Source organism: Erinaceus europaeus, chromosome 3, assembly GCF_950295315.1.
Source record: "Erinaceus europaeus chromosome 3, mEriEur2.1, whole genome shotgun sequence".
Lineage (NCBI taxonomy): Eukaryota > Metazoa > Chordata > Mammalia > Eulipotyphla > Erinaceidae > Erinaceus > Erinaceus europaeus.
The window spans coordinates 147101877-147120400 of record NC_080164.1 but is presented as its reverse complement, the minus strand read 5'-3'; the positions used below and the strand labels follow the sequence as shown (position 1 = coordinate 147120400).

Sequence of the window (18524 nt, the reverse complement as noted above, 5' to 3'; positions counted from 1 at the left end):
TGTATTGCACCAAAGTAAAAGACTAGAGGTGGGGAGGGTTCAGGTCCTGGACATGATGGCAGAGGAGGACCTAGTAGGGGTTGATTTGTTATGTGGAAATCTGGGAAATATTATGCATGTACAAACGATTGTATTTTACTGTTGACTGTAAACCATTGATCCCCCAATAAAGAAATTAGAATAAATAAAATATTATAACTTCATTTACCAGGAATATCAGATAAGGAGCCCCCACAGACTGTGTAGTCCATATCCTGTGAACCTTCTTGGTTGCTGTGGTGTTGCTGCTGCTCTGTAACCTCATCCTCTGGGGCATCTTGCATGCAGACTGCTTTGCCAAACTTCCCATGGGACTTGATGCTTGCCCTGATCATTTAAAAGAGCTTTCCTTCATGTCTCCCTCCACTTACTCAGTCCCTGCTTTCTTGTCTGCTGCTAGAATGTCTTATGAAGTTTATCTATAAATTAATTTAATCTGTACAGAATGCTAAAATAATTAGCATAGCAAATAGGACTAGTGCCTTAATGTAAATGGATTAAGGTAAAAGATAATATATCCACAGTAGTGACTTGCACTAAGTCATGCTACATTTTGATTGCTGTAACGTATATGAGTTTAGTGGGGAAAAAAACTCATAAAAACCTGTCTTAAAGCTATCAGTAACTAGTTCTTTTTTTTAATGTTTATTTAATTTATTTATTCCCTTTTGTTGCCCTTGTTGTTTTATTGTTGTAGTTATTATTGCTATTGTCGTTGTTGGATAGGACAGAGAGAAATGGAGAGAGGAGGGGAAGACAGGGAGGGGGAGAGAAAGACACCTGCAGACCTGCTTCACCACCTGTGAAGCGACTCCCCTGCAGGTGGGGAGCCGGGGTTCAAACCGGGATCCTTATGCCGGTCCTTGTGCTTTGCACCACCTGCGCTTAACCCGCTGCGCTACAGCTCGACTCCCACTAGTTCTTATTTTACCATTTCATTCACTCAGTCATTCTCTAGGATCTTTTGGTGGTGGTGGGTGTTATTAAATTATGAAGGAAACACTTTTTTAAAAAAATTTATTTCCTTATTGGGGAATTAATGTTTTACATTAAACAGTAAATACAGTAGTTTGTACATGCATAATATTCCCCAGTTTCCCATATAACAATACAACCCCCACTAGGTCCTTTGTCATCCTTCATGGACCTGTATTCTCCCCACCCACCCACTCCCACCCCAGTCTTTTACTTTGGTGTGATAAGCCAATTCCATTTCAGGTTCTACTTGTGTGTTTTTTTTTTTTTCTTCTGATCTTGTTTTTCAACTTCTGCCTGAGTGAGATCATCCATATTCATCCTTCCATTTCTGACTTATTTCACTTAACATGAATTTTTCAAGCTCCGTCCAAGATCGGCTGAAAATAGTGAAGTCACCATTTTTTACAGCTGAGTAGTATTCCATTGTGTATATATACCACAACTTGCTCAGCCACTCATCTGTTGTTGGACACCTGGGTTGCTTCCAGGTTTTGGCTATTACAAATTGTGCTGCCAAGAACATAGGTGTACACAGATCTTTTTGGATGGATGTGTTGGGTTCCTTAGGATATATCCCCAGGAGAGGAATTGCAGGATCATAGGGTAGGTCCATTTCTAGCCTTCTGAGAGTTCTCCAGACTGTTCTCCACAGAGGCTGGATCAATTGACATTCCCACCAGCAGTGTAGGAGGGTTCCTTTGACCCCACACCCTCTCCAGCATTTGCTGCTGTTACCTTTTCTGATATATGACATTCTCACAGGAGTGAAGTGGTATCTCATTGTTGTCTTTATTTGCATTTCTCTGACAATCAGAGACTTGGAGCATTTTTTCAAAACAAACAAACTTTTTAAGGGTCGAGTTGACTTATGTAAGATGTGACAGACCTGGTTGAGCACACGTTACAATGAGCTAGGACCCAGGTTTGAGCCCCCAGTCCCCTCTTGCAGGGGGAAAGCTATGTGAGTGGTGACACAGTGTTGCAGGTGTGTCTCTCTCTTCCTTCTTCCTCTCTATTTTCCCCTTCCCTCACGATCTGGCTGTCTCTATCCAATAAATAAAGATAATGATTTAAAAAAAAAAAAGAATTTTTTAAAACTAGGACACTAAGCTGGGTGTGACTCAAAATAATCAAAAACATGCAGTTGACTTTTATATGGGAAAAGACTCTATGTAATAAAATGGAAAATTTATGGTGTTCAGGGGTGGGGAAGAAAAGTTTTGTCCTATTAAGTGTTGGGAATAATGGAGGAAGATAATGCAGTACCATGATATCTGATATGAATTTGTAATATTTGGAAAGGTGAGCTAAAGAGATATTGTTGGTTAAAAATCTGAATTTTACAATTCACGAAGATGACTTATACCAATTACCACTTTTTGAAGTGTATTAGGTGAATTACCTTCCCCCCTCCACAGTCCTCCACTACATTCAAGAACTTCTCCCTTTCTGTGAGAGAATAAAGTATCAAGATTGTGTGTAGTTGCATAGGGTTGTCTAGTTTGATAGATATAAATAAAAAGGGGAGGGGCTGTGGAGGAGACAGCATAATGGTTATGCAGAAGGCTTTTTCATGCCTAAGGCTTTGAAGCCCCCATTTCAGTCCCACACACCACCATAAACTCAAGATGAGCAGTGTTCTGGTGTGTGTGTGTGTGTGTGTGTGTGTGTGTGTGTGTCTCCATTAAAAAAAAAAATATATATATATATATATACATACATACGTATATATATGCATATTTAAGAAAAGCAAGGTCAAATTTGATAACTTCTTAAAGCCAGGGTGGGCCATGCTAAGTAACCTCATGATTTGCCTCATCTTTATTCTGTTTTAAAATTGTAATGAGATTAGGTTGTCTTGTTAATGACTATTTTGTAGACATAAAGAGTACTTTAAGGGGGTAAAGCATACACCTAACTGTGTGTGAGACCTAGAGATTGACCCTGGACACCATGTGAGCTCACTAAAGATAGCACCCGGGGCACTGTATGGATGATAGAGCTGTGCTTCCATAGCTTAGCCTTTCTTCCTCACTCTTTCACTTTTGATATATAAGAATTGGGCCAAACAGACTGGTGTGGTGTGGTGTGGTGTGGTGTGGTGTGGTGTGGTGTGGTGTGGTGTGTGGTGTGTGGTGTGTGGTATGTGGTGTGTGTGGAGTGGGGTGTGGTGTGTGTAGTGTCTCTGTGTCTATTAAGTCCCTGGATTCATTCCCTGGTTTTGTATGAACACTTTGGTAATTTTAGGATGAGTATATCTTTCAAGTAAACCTGCTGTTTACTCCTGAGAGGGAGGGAGAGGGAGAGAGAGAGAGAGAGAGAGGATGTGTCTTGCATTGACTTGCCTTAGTGAAATTGTTTGCCATTAGAGAAGACTTCACAAACAGTGAAGCAGTGCTATGGGTCTGTCTCTTTCTCTATGCTTCTTCCCTCTCAATTTCTGTCTCTATAAAAAGAAAAAGGAGGAGAGGGTAGAAAAGGAGAGGGAATGGTGGTGGATTGATTCCTCATGAATCCTCACTGAATCCTAACAATAATGCTGGTGGGGGGGGTCAGGATGGGGGAGGAAGAAGAGGGAAGAAACAAATGGCAAAATCTGAAGTCAAATCAAAGTATATAGCATAATGACATAATTTTATTTCTTTTACAGCTATTTAAAATGATTGCATGAAAGCGATCACAGCGAACTAAATGATTAAAACCAGATCTGGCATCTTGGATAGGTAGCACAACAGAAGAGTACAGGAATCAAAAGCATGAAGTCTTGTGTTCAATCTCTGGCCCCACATGAGGGCAACAAAGACAAAATGAGTAGAACTCCATGGATGGTTGAGCAGTAGTTTGGACTATATCTGTTTCTGTCTTCCATATAAGGAAAAAAATAATAAAGTGGCCCAACAGCAGACTGCATGCACGAGTTACTCTTTTACTGCATAAGGATCAAACTTATTTAATTCCTCTTATAAAATACATTGTGTAAGAATATCATTTTGACCTTACTCTCTAGTGTGAGAATACTGATATTTTAGGTAGATATTTTTTTTTGAGAGGCTGTTCTGTGCAATGTAGGATGTCTAGCAGCATCACTGCCCAGACGTTGCCAGGGGTTCCAAGTATTACCAAAGTATATTTACTGTATGGTGTCCACTTACAGTATGGTGTCAACCTAGCAGAAATATTTAATGCTGTACTACAGGAATAAGTATTACATGCTAGTAATTTTGCTCTGTTTACTTTTCTAAGTTATAAAACAATAAGCTTCTGAATATTAAGAGAAACTTAAGTGTGTAATTTAGTTTACAAGCCTAAGCACTATTTGAGAGATACGGCAGGATTGGGACAGTAAAACAGCAGACTGAAATTAGAACTCTCCTAGACAGGGCCAGTGAAATAGCTCGTTTGAATCCTTGTACTGCTTTGCTATGCCTGCAGCCCAGGTTGGAGCCTGGCTCTCACCCTGTTGAAGAAGTATTTAGTGCTGTGCTTCCTGTTGTCCTCTGTCTCTGCCTCTTTGTCTCTAAAAACAAACAAGCCAGCAGAAGTCTAACTGGGGTGAATGGGCACCGTTGGAAGTAATCATCAAACATTTATTGAGTATTTGATATATTGATAACACTATGTTAAGTAAAGGAGTCATCATAAGAAATGTCGTTGAGAAATCTCATGACTAGTAGTCTTCAGTTGATCTTTCTGAGGTAAGGTTGGGTTTGACAAGGAAAATGGGAAAGAAATCCTTGCATCCTTCCCACATTGAAAAAGAACTATGACAAAGTTCTGTGGTTAAGCTGCTCAGGTTATATTAAGTAAACATTTATTTGGGCCATTTAACTAGATGAGAGGGGTTTTTTTCCCAGTAAGTACTTGGGAGAGAAGATCAAAGGATATAGTTTTAGATTAGACAATTTAGGATCTAAAAAATTTAATTGGAAACTATCCAAAGCAAAGCTTTTGAACTGAGAAAAAAATGTTATACTGACTTGTTTTTTAGAGAGATCAGTGGTAAAGGGCAGATTGGAAGGATGAAGGTCTGGTAGATAAGAGGAAAGTGGTTGGGATTATTGTAACAATAGCTTTATTAGGTGAAATGATCTAGAGTGAGGTTGAAGTGAAAATTAGGGAATGTAATTGATATTAATTGATAAAATGTTAGTTAACTATGTGGAGAGAGAAAGCAGTCAAGGTTAGCACATGTTTTTTTTTTTTTTAATATTTATTCATTTTCCCTTTGTTTTTGCCCTTGTTTTATTGTTGTAGTTGTTGTTGTTGATGTCTTCATTGTTGGATAGGACAGAGAGAAATGGAGAGAGGGGGAGACAAAGAGGGGAGAGAAAGATAGACACCTGCAGACCTGCTTCACCGCTTGTGAAGCGACTCCCCTGCAGGTGGGGAGCCGGGGGCTTGAACCGGGATCCTCTCGCCTGTCCTTTTACTTTGTGCCACCTGCGCTTAACTGCTACGCTACAGCCCGACTCCCGGTTAGCACATTTTTAACTAGTTAATAAAAACTTAATAGGATGATTTCTTTAGATTTGTTTGGGGGATATTTGAGGTTTGTTTTTTTTTTTTTTTTGAGGGGAGGATGATATTCATAGTAGATATTCAGAACTCTGTGTTTGACACCCAGGAGAAAGTAAAACTAATATTACCGGGGAGTCATTATTGCCCAAAAATTCATAGTTGGTTATGATGAAACAAGAACTTTTACCAAAAAATTCTGATGACCACAGTACAATAGGAAGAAATATTTAGTTGAATCTCCAGAGGTAGCAGTTAATACAATAATCTTTAGCTCTGAATATTAGACTTCAATAAATGATAGGGAAAAAACAGAGCAAAGTCATGGAATAAGAAAATAGGTTAAATTTAGCCTCTTAAAGACAGTGTGCTAATTTTTTAAGTCACACAATGGTTAAGCAAGTTAGATTTATTTTTATGCTTTATTGAGGGGATAATGGTACAGTTGTTGACATAACCTCTGATCTCCCTATGATAGGTGTTTAGGTATCTGGAAGATACTCAGTCCCCCCAAACTAGGTCCCCCTATATCCCTTCATCCCATCTTTTCCCCTCCTTTCTCAGAGTCCTTTGCTTTGGTGCAATGCACCAAATCCAGTCAAGTTTCACCTTATATTTCCCCTACATTCTCTGTTTCCTAAGTTCCACCTGTGAGTGAAGTCATTGTGTCACTGGTTCTTGGGAGAGATCCTATTTAACTGCTTGGGTATTTTGAAAGGAATAAATAAGGTGAGTTACACACAAAATAGGAAAATTTTAGTTCTTATCACGAGTTACCAACCAAATGAAATGAGTATTGATTTAGTCAGTTTGGCTGAACATTTTTTTAAATATATCTTTTTAGTTTTGGATAGAGACAGATAAACTGAGAGGGGAGAGGGAAAGGGAGAGAGGCACCTTCAGCACACCTTCACTGTGAGGTTTCCTACTCTATGAGGCAGAGCAGGGGGTGGAGAATGACCAGGGGCTTAATCTACTTGTTAGCCTTTTGCTTTTTATTTATTTATTTTATTTATTTTATTTTATTATTCTTAAGCACAGAGTATTTGGGAGAGCAGATCAAAGGATGTACTTGTGTACCATATAACAGATTTCTTACATGTAGAATTCTCTTGGTTGTAATTTTCCAGGGAGAAATGCAGTGCTCCATAAACCTTTATTGTTCCTTCTTCCTTCATTTTGCAATATCAAGTCCTTTTTTTTTTTCTCCTACTATATGTTAGGTAGTTTTCTTTGATGGGTAAAGGTGAGGCACAAGAAGAATGTGAAATAGTCTTGCTTTTGTTCCTGAGATAGAGTACCATACAGGAGCTAAATGATTATTATTGTATATCCACATAAGCTCCAAACTCTTAACAGTAGAATACTATTTTCTCCTGAGGACAGTACCAGTTCTTTTGCCTTGATTATGCTTGACTCAGAAAAATAGAGCGGGCTGATTTTTTAATTTTTTTTTTCCTCCAGGGTTATCACTGGGGCTCAGTGCCTGCACTGAAAATCCACTGCTCCTGGAGGTCATTTCCCCCCCCCCCTCATTTTGTTGCCTTTATTGTTGCTGTTGTTATTGTCATTGCTGTTGTTGGATAGGACAGAGAAATCAAGAGAGGGAGAAAGATAGACACCTACAGACCTGTTTCACTGCTTCTGAAGCAAACCCCCACCCCCACCCACCCCCCGCAGGTGGGGAGCCTAGAGCTCGAACAGGGATCTTTACGCCAGTCCGTGCACTTTGCGCCTTGTGTGTTTAACCCACTGTGCTATCACCCAGCCTCCAGTGAGCTGATTTTTGAGGTGTTAAAATTTGATTATTTACCTTAGCCTATAAAAACTTGCACACAAGCTAAATTTATTTCAGTAACACTTTTTAATGTAGTTTATTTATACCTTAAATAGACATGATGATGGACCTAGACCTCGAATAGAGCCCTCTCTCCATTGTCACTGGTCATCTCTATCAGGAACAACACAATAGACCCCTTTGTGGGCCCCCATAGGACCTTGCCCTTAACGTAGATCATCAACAATAATGTTCCATCCTCCAAAGGGAGATGGACAGCATACTCTGTCTTCCACCTGAGGAAGATGGGTCCTGAAATCGGGGCAGCTTGGAACATTCCTACTCATGACCACAGAATGTGAAGTCTGATCTACAGGGATGCGGAGGTCACATAGGCTCCTAAGCTGAATATGGGCCCCAGATCAGATCAACCTACCTTTTTATCTTCATTCTTTGTATGTCCTTGAATGTTTGCTATGTATGAATAAAAAAGTTGGAAGAGTATGGAAGAAGGAAATCATCATCATTCGTTACATTTATATATTTCTACATTACTGAAAGTTGTTACACTTAAAAAATTAAAGTAGGAAAGCAAGAGGTAGCTCACCCGATAGAGTATATTTTGCTGGGCTGTGTGGAAGACCCTGGGTTTGAACTTCAGCACCACATGGGAGCCATGGACAGCACCATGAGTGGTGGGACAGTGTTGCAGTGTCTTCACCACCCCCACCCCACCCCCCATCTTTCTCTTCTCTCTAAAGAAAGAGTTGGGGCAGAGTAAATAGCTCAGTGAAAGTGTACAGGATTTGCATGCATGAGATCCCAGGTATACTCACAACCACTGAATGCCAGACCTGAGTGGTATTCTGAGTAAAATAGTAAATTTATATTCTTAGTTGCTATTACCAGACATAATATACAGTATGTGTGACCTAAATATGATAGTCAGTTTCATAGTATTTGTAGTCCTAATTACATTTCTACTCGTTTTCTCAGTGCTTATAAACTATCTTATAATTTATAAACCAGTATAAATTATATTTCATGTTTAATACCTTGGTAACATTTCTAAAGAAAAAGCTGTATCTTAAAAAAAAAAGTTTAGGGGGTGCAGCCGTAGCACAGCGGGTTAAGTGCACATGGTGCAAAACTCAAGGACCAGCGTAATGATCCCGGTTTGAGCCCCTGGCTTCCCACCTGCAGGGGTGTCACTTCACTGGCAGTGAAGCAGATCTGCAGTTGTCTTTCCTCCTCTCTGTCTTTCCTTCCTCTCTCCTTTTCTCTGTCCTATCCAGCAACGATGACATCAATAACAATAATAACTACAACAACAATAAAAAAGGGAGGGAAAAACAAAAGGGAAAATAAAGAAAAAAAAACAGTTTAATTCTCAGACCATATAAGTGATCTTGGAAGAACTACAGCAGTTTCCAATGGAGGTGTTACGACAGAACTGGTGGTGGGAATTATATCCCTATTATCTCACAGTTTTATAAATCAATATTAAATTACTAAAAAAAAAGTTTACTTCGAACAGATTTTAATAGCTTTATTGAAATAATTTACATATCAGACAACTCAATTTAAAATATACTGTGGTTTTTAGTATTTAATATTTACTATATAATATTTACCGTAGCTGTTCTGAATGGTACAACTATCACCGTAACCTATGTAAAGACCATTTTCAACATCCCTAAAAGAAACTTTACTCGTTTTCCATCATTTTCCCTCTTCTCCCTCCTTAAGCAACTACAGGTCTACTTTCTGTCTCATAGATTTGGCTGTTCTAGAGAAATATAAATGACGTGCGCTGTGTAGTTTTTTTGTGTGGTTGGCTTCTCTTATTTAGCTATTTTTGACTGGGGCCTGGTGGCTGTTGCTGGCTCTTGCACATGCAAGCAGTTTCACTGTTCCAGGCTTTTTCATTCAGAGAAAGAGAAAACAAACTTAAATAAATAAATACAGCCACAGGCAGGGACCACAGCACCACAGTGCCACCACAGCACTCTTCATGTAGTGTGTCATGGCTCAAACCTGGACCTTGAGCATGGCAAGGCAGGTGCCCTACCCAATGAGCTATTTCTCTTTCCCCTTAGTATGTTTTTGAGGTGCATCCATATTGTATGTTTTTGCCTCTCCCACATTATTTAAATATCTCTTAAGCTATAATAACTCAAAAGAAATCCCAACTGGACAAAAACAAACAACTTATATAGTGAATCTCTCTTGTAATTAGAATGAGGGTTAGAGTTGGAAATTTTGTTAGGGCGTTATCTAAGTGATTACCAAAAAAATATCAAAACCCCTTGCTTTACTACATAGCACATAATCTGGCATCTAACCCAGCTGTTTGAGAGGCTTTCAAAGAAGGTTTCCCTGAACAAGTCACATTAAAACCTAGACTGGATAGAAAGAAAAAAAGGATCGACTGAAACAGGGTTCCATCGAATGGAATTGAGCTGGTTTTAGACACAAAGAAAAGCATACATAAATGACCTAGAAGCAAGTGTGGAGCTTTCCAGGAATATAAATTAGTACCATATGTCTGTTATTTAGATTTGAGTGGTGGAGGAGGGTGAGAAATGAACCTTAAAAAGCAATATTCATTGCTCACATCTCAGGGACTATGGAAACCCACCCCACCCCCTCCTTTATTTTTCTTTTTTAAGAAATTTCTTGGAGCTGAAAGAAGTTGGCACGGAATTTTTAGCAAAGACTATTAATAAAGTTCAATTTAACTTTTAAAAAACAACTTTGCTATAGTGTATGGAATACATTGGATTCAGGAAGCAAGACCAGAGATTCTCACAAGTTTAAAAAAAAAAAAAGTTTCCAGGTGTATTTGGCCATTCTTTGCCCTTTGCATTTTCATGTGACTTTTAGAATTAACAATTCAATTCCTTCCTTCCTTCCTTCTTCCTTTCTCCTCTCTCTCTCTCTCTCTCTTTCTTTCCTCCCTCCCTCCCTCCTTTCTTTCTCCCTCCCTCCTTCTCTCTCTTTCTTTCTTTCTTTGCCACCAGGGTTATCACTGGGACTCAGTCCTGGCACTGAATCCACCACTCCTAATCGCCACTCCCCCCCTTCTCTCTTATTTATTTATTTAAAATATTTATTCTTTTTAGTTGCCCTTGTTTTATTGTTGTAGTTATTACCGTTATTGATGATGATGTCGTTGTTGGATAGAACAGAGAAATGGAGAGAAATGGGGAAGAGAGAGGGGGTGAGAAAGATAGACAGCTGCAGATCTGCTTCACCGCCTGTGAAGCGACTCCCCTGCAGGTGGGGAGCCGGGGTTTGAACCAGGATCTTTACTTTGGTCCTTGCGCTTTGTGCCATGTGCGCTTAACCGGCTGCGCTGTCACCCAACTCCCTCTTCCTTCTTTCTTTCCTTCCTTCCTTCCTTCCTTCCTTCCTTCCTTCCTTCCTCCCTCCCTCCCTCCCTCCCTCCCTTCCTTCCTTCCTTTCTCTCTTTCTTTCTTAATATTTATTTATTCCCTTTTGTTGCCCTTGTTTTTTTATTGTTGTTGTTATTGTTGTCGCCGTTGTTGGATAGGACAGAGAGAAATGGAGAGAGGAGGGGAAGACAGAAGGGGAGAGAAAGATAAGACACCTGCAGACGCGCTGCACCACTTGTGAAGCAAGGAGCCTGGGGCTCGAACCTGGAGCTGATTCTTGTGTTTTGCACCACGGGTGCTTAACCCGCTGCGCTACTGCCCGACTCCCTCATTATTATTATTATTATTATTATTTGATAAGATGGGAGGGAGAGGGATAGGCCTGCAGACCTGCTTCACCACTTGTGAAGTTTCCCCCTGCAGGTGGGAATTGGGGCTCGAACCCAGGTCCTCAGACATGGTAGTGTGTGCAGTTAACCAAGTGTGCCCCCAGCATTTCAACTTCTATAAAAATGCCTGCTAAGAATTTTAAGGGATTGTGTTGATTCTGTAAATGAATTTGAATTTTGTGAATGAAATTGCTGTATTCATTTCACTTTAAATTGTTCATTGATAATATAGAAATACAGTTGATTTTTGCCAATTATCTTTATGACTTTGCCAAACACATGTACTAGTTCTAGCTGTTTGTGTGTTCTTTTTGATAGACATACAAAGCATTTTCTGTGTGCAAGATTATATAGGATGTCTTACTTTTTTTTTCTTTTTTCTAATAATGGGTACCTTTATTTAATTCCTTCCCTTTTTCTTTGTCAGAATTGAGTCCATGGACTCATACATGTAAAGCTGAGCTACATTCTCAGCCTAATTTATTTTTTTTTAAAGATTTATTTATTTATTTATTATTGGATAGAGACAGAAATTGAGAGTGGCGGGGGAGATAAAAGAGGGAGACAGAGAGACCCCTGCAGTCCTGCTTCACCACTCATAACTTGTCCCCCTGCAGGTGGCAACAAGGGGCTTGAACCTGGGTCCTTGTGCGTTGTAGAGTGTGCACTAAAACAGATAAGCCACCACCAGGCTCCCCTCAGCCTAGTTTCTTTTTCCTTTTTTTAATATTTATGTATTTATTCCCTTTTGTTGCCTTTGTTGTTTTATTGTTATAGTTGTTGTTGTTGGTTAGGACAGAGAGAAATGGAGGGAGAAAGGGTAGGCAGAAAAGGGAGAGAAAGACACCTGCAGACCCGCTTCACCACTTGTGAAGCGACTCCCCTGCAGGTGGGGAGCCAGGGGTTAGAACTGGGATCCTTGGGAGTTGGGCGGTAGCACAGTGGGTTAAGTGCACACGGCGCAAAGTGCAAGGACCAGCGTAAGAATCCTGGTTCGAGCCCCCGGCTCCCCACCTGCAGGGGAGGCTCCTCACAGGCGGTGAAGCAGGTCTGCAGGTGTCTGTCTTTCTCTCCCCCTTTGTCTTCCCCTCCTCTCTCCATTTCTCTCTGTCCTATCCAACAATGATGACATCGATAATAACTACAACAATAAAACAACAAGGACAACAAAAGGGAATAAATAAATAAATAAAAATTTTAAAAAAAGGGGAAAAAAAGAGCTGGGATCCTTACGCTGGTCCTTGCTGCACTACCTGCGTTTAACCCAATGCACTAACACCCGACTCCCGTTTTTTTCTTGACTTACTATACTGTGATACTTCAGCACAACATTGAGTGGAAATTATAAAAGTATACATTTTTAAAAAATATTTTATTATAGGATAGAGAAGAAAAGAGAGAGGAAGAGAGACAGAGACACCTGCAACCCTGTTTCACCACTAGTGAAGCTTTCCACCTGCAGGGGGACCAGGGTTTTGAACCTGCGTCCTTGCACACTGTAGTGTGTGCACTTAACCAGGTGCACCACCACCTAGTCCCAAAGTGTACACTTTTAACTTTATCCCCTTAGGATCTTCAGTCCTTCATCGTTAGGTCTATTTTTCTGAAAGTTCATTTTGCATGGCTTTTTTTTGTTTGTTTGTTTTGCTATTGCTAAAATTAATAAGTGGAGGCATCTGGACTTTTTCTTACAGGAAGATTTCGTAGTAATTCAATTTATACTAAATTTCTTCAGATTCTCTTAATTTTTTTTGAGGCCCACTTGATAATGTGTATTTTTCTTGAGAATTTGTCTAAGTTATTGTATTTTGTTAGCATAAAATTATTTACAGTATTCCATTTTTAAACCTTTTACTATTGGTGGTATTTGTAGCAATGTTTGCTTTATCTGATTTTGGTAATTTGTGTTTCTTCTGTTTTGAATCAGCCTTAACATCTATTAGTTTTTAAAAATCTTTCAAAGAACTAACTTTGATCTTGCCCTTTCACTATTGTTTTCCTTTCTTAAAATTTTTTAAAATTTATTTATTCACACCAAAGAGAGAATGAGAATCAGAACTATGGCACATGAGATGGCAGGATCAAACAAAATTTCCTCTAGATATTAGATTTATTGCATAAATAATTAGTGACATATTTTTGTTTTCAGTTGAGAATATTTTCTGATTTCCTATTTGATACTTATTTGACTTGTCATTATTTGTAATTGTGTCACTTGATTTCTATAATTTTGAATTTACTAAATTTCATTGACTGATTTTAGATTTAGTTACATTTTGGTCAGAGAACAAACTGAAGAAATTTATTTCAATTTCAGATTTTTTTTTTGTCTTAGAGAATGTTCATTGTGTGCTAAAATGCATGTATTCTGTTAACTGTTAAAACATTACATAAATACTAGTTAAGTTGTTTGGTAATGCTCCAGTTTTCTCTGTTTTTACTGACTCCCCAAGTTTTTGTTGTTGCTGCTACTGTTCCTGTTATTAAGCTGAGGGTTTTGAAAACCCCACACAAAATATTTGAGTTGTGTTTTTCCTTTTAATTATATTTATTGTTGTATCTTCATAATATATTGAAATCTCTTTTATCTAGTAATATTTTTCACCTTAAACTCTCTCTTATGGTCACTAATTATAGGACATATCTCATCTTTTTCCAGCCTTTAACTTTTAGCGTATTTGTGATTTTAATCTAAGGTGCTTCTTTTACAAAATACAATTTATAGTTTGGCCTTTTTCTTATCTTTGTGTGAGATGAAAAAAGACCAGAACACTAGTCCATTATGATGTTCTGTTTATTTTCATCTTTTTTATTTTTATATTGTGCTGAGGAGCAAACCTAGATCTTCAGGCTTGCAAAGTATACACTCTACTGCTGAGCCACTTCCCTCTTCTTTCTTTGCCCCCAAGATTTTTTTTTGTTTTACTGCTCCTGACAACCTTTTTCTGTTTTAAAAGCTAGACGAGAGACACCACAGCACCTAGCCTCCCCTTTGCATGGTGCTCCCATGTGGTGGCTGGGAACTGAAACTTGGGTCCTCATATTCAGTAGTATGTGCTCTGCTGAATTAGCTATTTCCTACTCTACCCTCTTTTGTTGTTTGTTGGTTTGGTTGGTTTGTTTTGTTGTCCATTCTGACTTTTTTTTTTTTCCAGAGCACTGCTCAGCTCTGGCTTATGGTGGTTCAGGGGATTGAACCTGGGACTTTGGAGCCTCAAGCACGAGAGTCTCTTTGCAAACCATTATGCTATCTATCCCTGCCCCCACCCTGGCATCTTTATCTTTTGAATAGCATGTTATTCACATTTTAATACAATTATTATTCTGATTGAATTTCTCTGCACTTTTTGCTGGTTGTTTTCAATTTGATTCAGTTGTTTCTATTCTTTATTTTTTGTGTGATGCCTGATAACTACTTGGTATCCCAGAGATTTGGGGTATTGTCTCTCAATCATAGCACTACTACTTCAGTAGGTACCTAGTTATGTTGTTTAGGTATAGTGTATCTGTTTAGAGGGTGGTGGATGTCAGCTTCTTTACAAGACTCTGCTGATACTAAGTTGGCAAAAAGTAGAACACTTGCTCATGTATTTCTTTCAGGTGGGTTAGGTATAATATCATCTATCCATGGGCCCTACAGACAAATGGAAAGGGGGTGGGGACGGACACACACACACCCTCATTTCCCAGTCTTTCACACTGTCATTTATGCTGGGTTGGAATAATTTTTAGTAGAAATGGGTAATGAAGTGATAGGTTTCCACTGGGCTGTTGGGCCCTCTCTGAAGTGATAGGTTTCAAAGTTTGGGGGCAAGGGCAAGGAAACTTTGCAAACCTTGATGCATTATAAGCTTCATTAATCATCAGTAAGCTGGGCCCAACAAACATAGATCCCTCTTGATTATAGCACATATCCTGGTTGTAGAAATCCAGAAGTGTTGGGAGTGGGGGGAAAAATGGTTTCAGTTGATGAGAGTTATTTTGAAGAGGTCTGCATGTTTTTTGTGGAACTGAGACCTCATACATGTGTAATTTCACTGAACCCAGACTATCTTTTCATTCAGAGAGGAAGAAGCCACCATACTGGAGTTTCCTTCAGTGTACATGGTACTTGTCCTGTGGTTTCAGGGTTCAACCCTGTGTTAGATGCATAGCCAGGCACAGACCCTACTTGGTAATCTCTCTCTCTTTGGCCTTTTTGGTATAGGTTAATTTCACAGATATACAGTAATATCTCATTGTGGTTTTCATGTTCATATTTCACCTGTCTTTTGATGGGATATTTGGTTGTTTTTTTTTTTTATCTTGGATAGCAACCCTTTGTATATATGATGTACAGATATCTTTCCTATTTAGTAGAATGTCTTTTCATTTTGCCATTAGTTTTTTTTCACTGTACAGAAATATTTCAGTTCCTTTGTTGATTTTGTTGTTTGAACAAAATAGCCAAGGCCAGTTTCATAGTCTGTTTTCCTCTATATATTTTACTACTTCAGATATCACATTCAAAACTTTAATCCAATTTGAATTAAATTTTGTTTATGTGTGAGATACTGGGCCCAGTTTCTCATCACCATTTATTGAGAAGATCTTCCTTTCTCCATTGTATGTTCTTGGCTCCTTTGTCTTATATTAGCTGTTCATATCTGTGGGTTTATATCTGGGCTGTCAACTTTATTTCATTGATTTGTGTGTCTATTTTTATTCTAATACCATACTGTTTTGAGTAATACACTATTTGTTTACTATTATTTGAAGTCAGCACAATATCTCCATTTTTTTTTTCTTTGAGATTACTTTGACCATTTGGGTTATTTTATTCTACACATCTTGTAATCATTTGTTCAATTTTAACCTTAAGGAATGCTATTGATCTTTGGCACAGCCGTAAGTCAGAGCAGTCATTTTACTTTAGTAAAAATGAATGAATGGATGATTACAAAAAAAGAAAAAGAAAAGAATGGTATTGAAATTTTGATAAAGATTACATTAAATCTATATGTTACTTTGAGTAAGGTGGCCATAAAATGTGAGAGTACTGCAGCCTGGGGGTGGTTTAGTGGAAGTGCATGCTTTGCAGACCTGCATATGGTGGTGCATTGGTGGAGGGCGGGGAGCTTCATGAGTGGTGAAGCAGTGCTGCAAGTGTTTCTCTCTCCCCACTTTACCCTCCCCTAAATATATAATTTAAAAAAATTTTTTTATCTTTATTTATTTACTAGATAGAGACAACCAGAAATTGAGAGTTGAGGGTTGGATAGAGAGGAAGAGAGACAGAGACACCTGTAGCACTGCTTCACCACTCTTGAAGCTTTCCCCCTGCAGGTGGGGACCAGGGACTTGAACTTGGGTCCTTGCGCATTGTAACATGTGTGCTCAACCAGGTGCGCCACCACCCGGCCCCTAATATTTTTAAAGTAAAATAATTAACCCTTTGTCTTATTGAGACATTTGCTATATAGATGTATATAACTTAGCTTTGTTTACTTCATAAATTCCACTATTATGTCTTAATTTGAAACCAACTTTAGTTAGAATTCAAGCAACTAGGGGGTCGGGAAGTAGCGCAGTGGGTTAAGCACATGTGGTGCAAAGCATGGAGACCGTGGGAAGGATGCCGGTTTGAGCCCCTGGCCCCCCACCTGCAGGGGAGTCGCTTCACAGGTGGTGAAGCAGGTCTGCAGGTGTCTATCTTTCTCTCCCCCCACTCTGTCTTCCCCTCCTCTCTCCATTTCTCTCTGTCCTATCCAACAACGACGACATCAGTAACAATGATAATAACCACAACAACGGTAAAAAACAAAACAAAACAAAAAAAAAACAACCAGGGTAACAAAAGGGAAAAAATGGCCTCCAGGAGCAGTGGATTTGTGGTGCAGGCACCAAGCCCTGGCAATAACCCTGGAGGCAAAAAAAAAAAAAAAAAGCAAGCAACTTCACATTTTCCGTATGGAGTCATGATTTAAAATTAGTAGTATAAATTGACATAATTTGCACTATTCTGAGGAAGACCTATGAATTTGAAAATATGAATTCACTTTTTCCTATGTTGTGCTCATCTTTTTCTTTATACATTTCCCTGGATTTAACAAATTTTGTCTCTTCTTGAGACAAGTAATTTCATAAATTGATTGATATGAAGTCATTAGAACTTCTAGTATTGCTTTTCACTTTCTCCTAGATAAGAAGTGATTGTAGCAATGCCATTTTCTTCTTGTGCATCACATAAATGTGGGTGGTTTTAAGACAAACTCCCATCATTCCTACCCCTCAGACACACCGTTTACATCTGTCCAGAAGCATCCCTAACTTAAAACATTGCACATAATAATGAATGGTCTTTTGTTTTTTGCTTTTTGCTTTTTTCCAGGTTATATTCATCACCAAAGAAAAAACTTACACCAATGCAGAAGTCTGTTAGTCCATTAGTTTGGTGCAGGCAAGTTTTGGATTACCCAAGTCCTGATGTTGAATGTGCTAAAAAGTCTCTTATCCACAAACTTGATCAAACTATGTCAGGTATGTCTATTACTTGTAAATCCATCTTTTTTGCTTTCTTTAATTAAAAAAAAGGGTAACCATTGAGCTGAGTATTTTTATGAAGGCAGTTTTTCAGATTTCATTGCTTTTATTATAATGAGTTTTTTTGCCATATGTACATAACCATATTTACTTAATAACTTATTTTCTCATCTCATTTATTTACCCTTATCCCAGTGAATAATATTTATACGAGAATTGATTGATAGGATAGATTTTTTTCCACAATGCACGGTAAAACAAACCATAACTATTTTAAAGTCTTTTTCTATTACCTTCTAGTATCATTTTATTACCCTCAGGGAAATTCTGATGTGATAGAAGGAGAACAGGTTGAAAACCAAAGAGACCGCATTCTCAGTCTTGAACTTAGTTACAGTGTGACTGCATTATTAACTTCTGTGAGCTTAGTTTTCTTATTAGGATAATGAGCCCTATAAGATTATTTTAAGGATTGAATGTGTTGGAGGAGATAGTATTGGCTATGCAAAAGTGTTTTCATGTCTGAGGCTCCAAAATCCCAGGTCGAATCCCCCTCGCTTCTATAAGGCAGAGTTGAACAATGCTCTTGCTTAAAAACAAAAAAAGTATTAAGTAATAGTGTGTGTAAAATATCGAGCATGTTACCTAATGTGTAGTAACTGATTAGTGAATGTACTCATTCCATCCTCTGTAATATATTTTTTTAACATGGCATTTTAGGTTTAAATTATTTTCTGCCCTTTTGTTTAATAACATTCACAAATGCTAGTCACGAGTTCACAGAATGAATGTGTCTGTGACTGTGGCATTTAATTTAGCATAGCAAGTGTGGGTAGGAATGTAGGAAAAATACTGACTCTTGGAATTTTTCTCAATCTTAATATTACTGTTTTCTGAAATACTCTT

General features: G+C 38.5%; 1 protein-coding gene across 3 annotated transcripts in view; it reads left to right on the top strand.

The window, feature by feature from the left end:
- The window catches only part of SLAIN2 (SLAIN motif family member 2), a 70039-nt gene that overhangs the window by 9149 nt on the left and 42366 nt on the right, over positions 1 to 18524 (top strand). For all 3 annotated transcript variants that reach the window (XM_007539689.2, XM_060188076.1, XM_016184906.2), the window contains exon 2: positions 17467 to 17615. In XM_007539689.2, coding sequence (XP_007539751.1) covers positions 17467 to 17615 — 149 coding nt within the window. The remainder of the gene's footprint in view (positions 1 to 17466; positions 17616 to 18524) is intronic.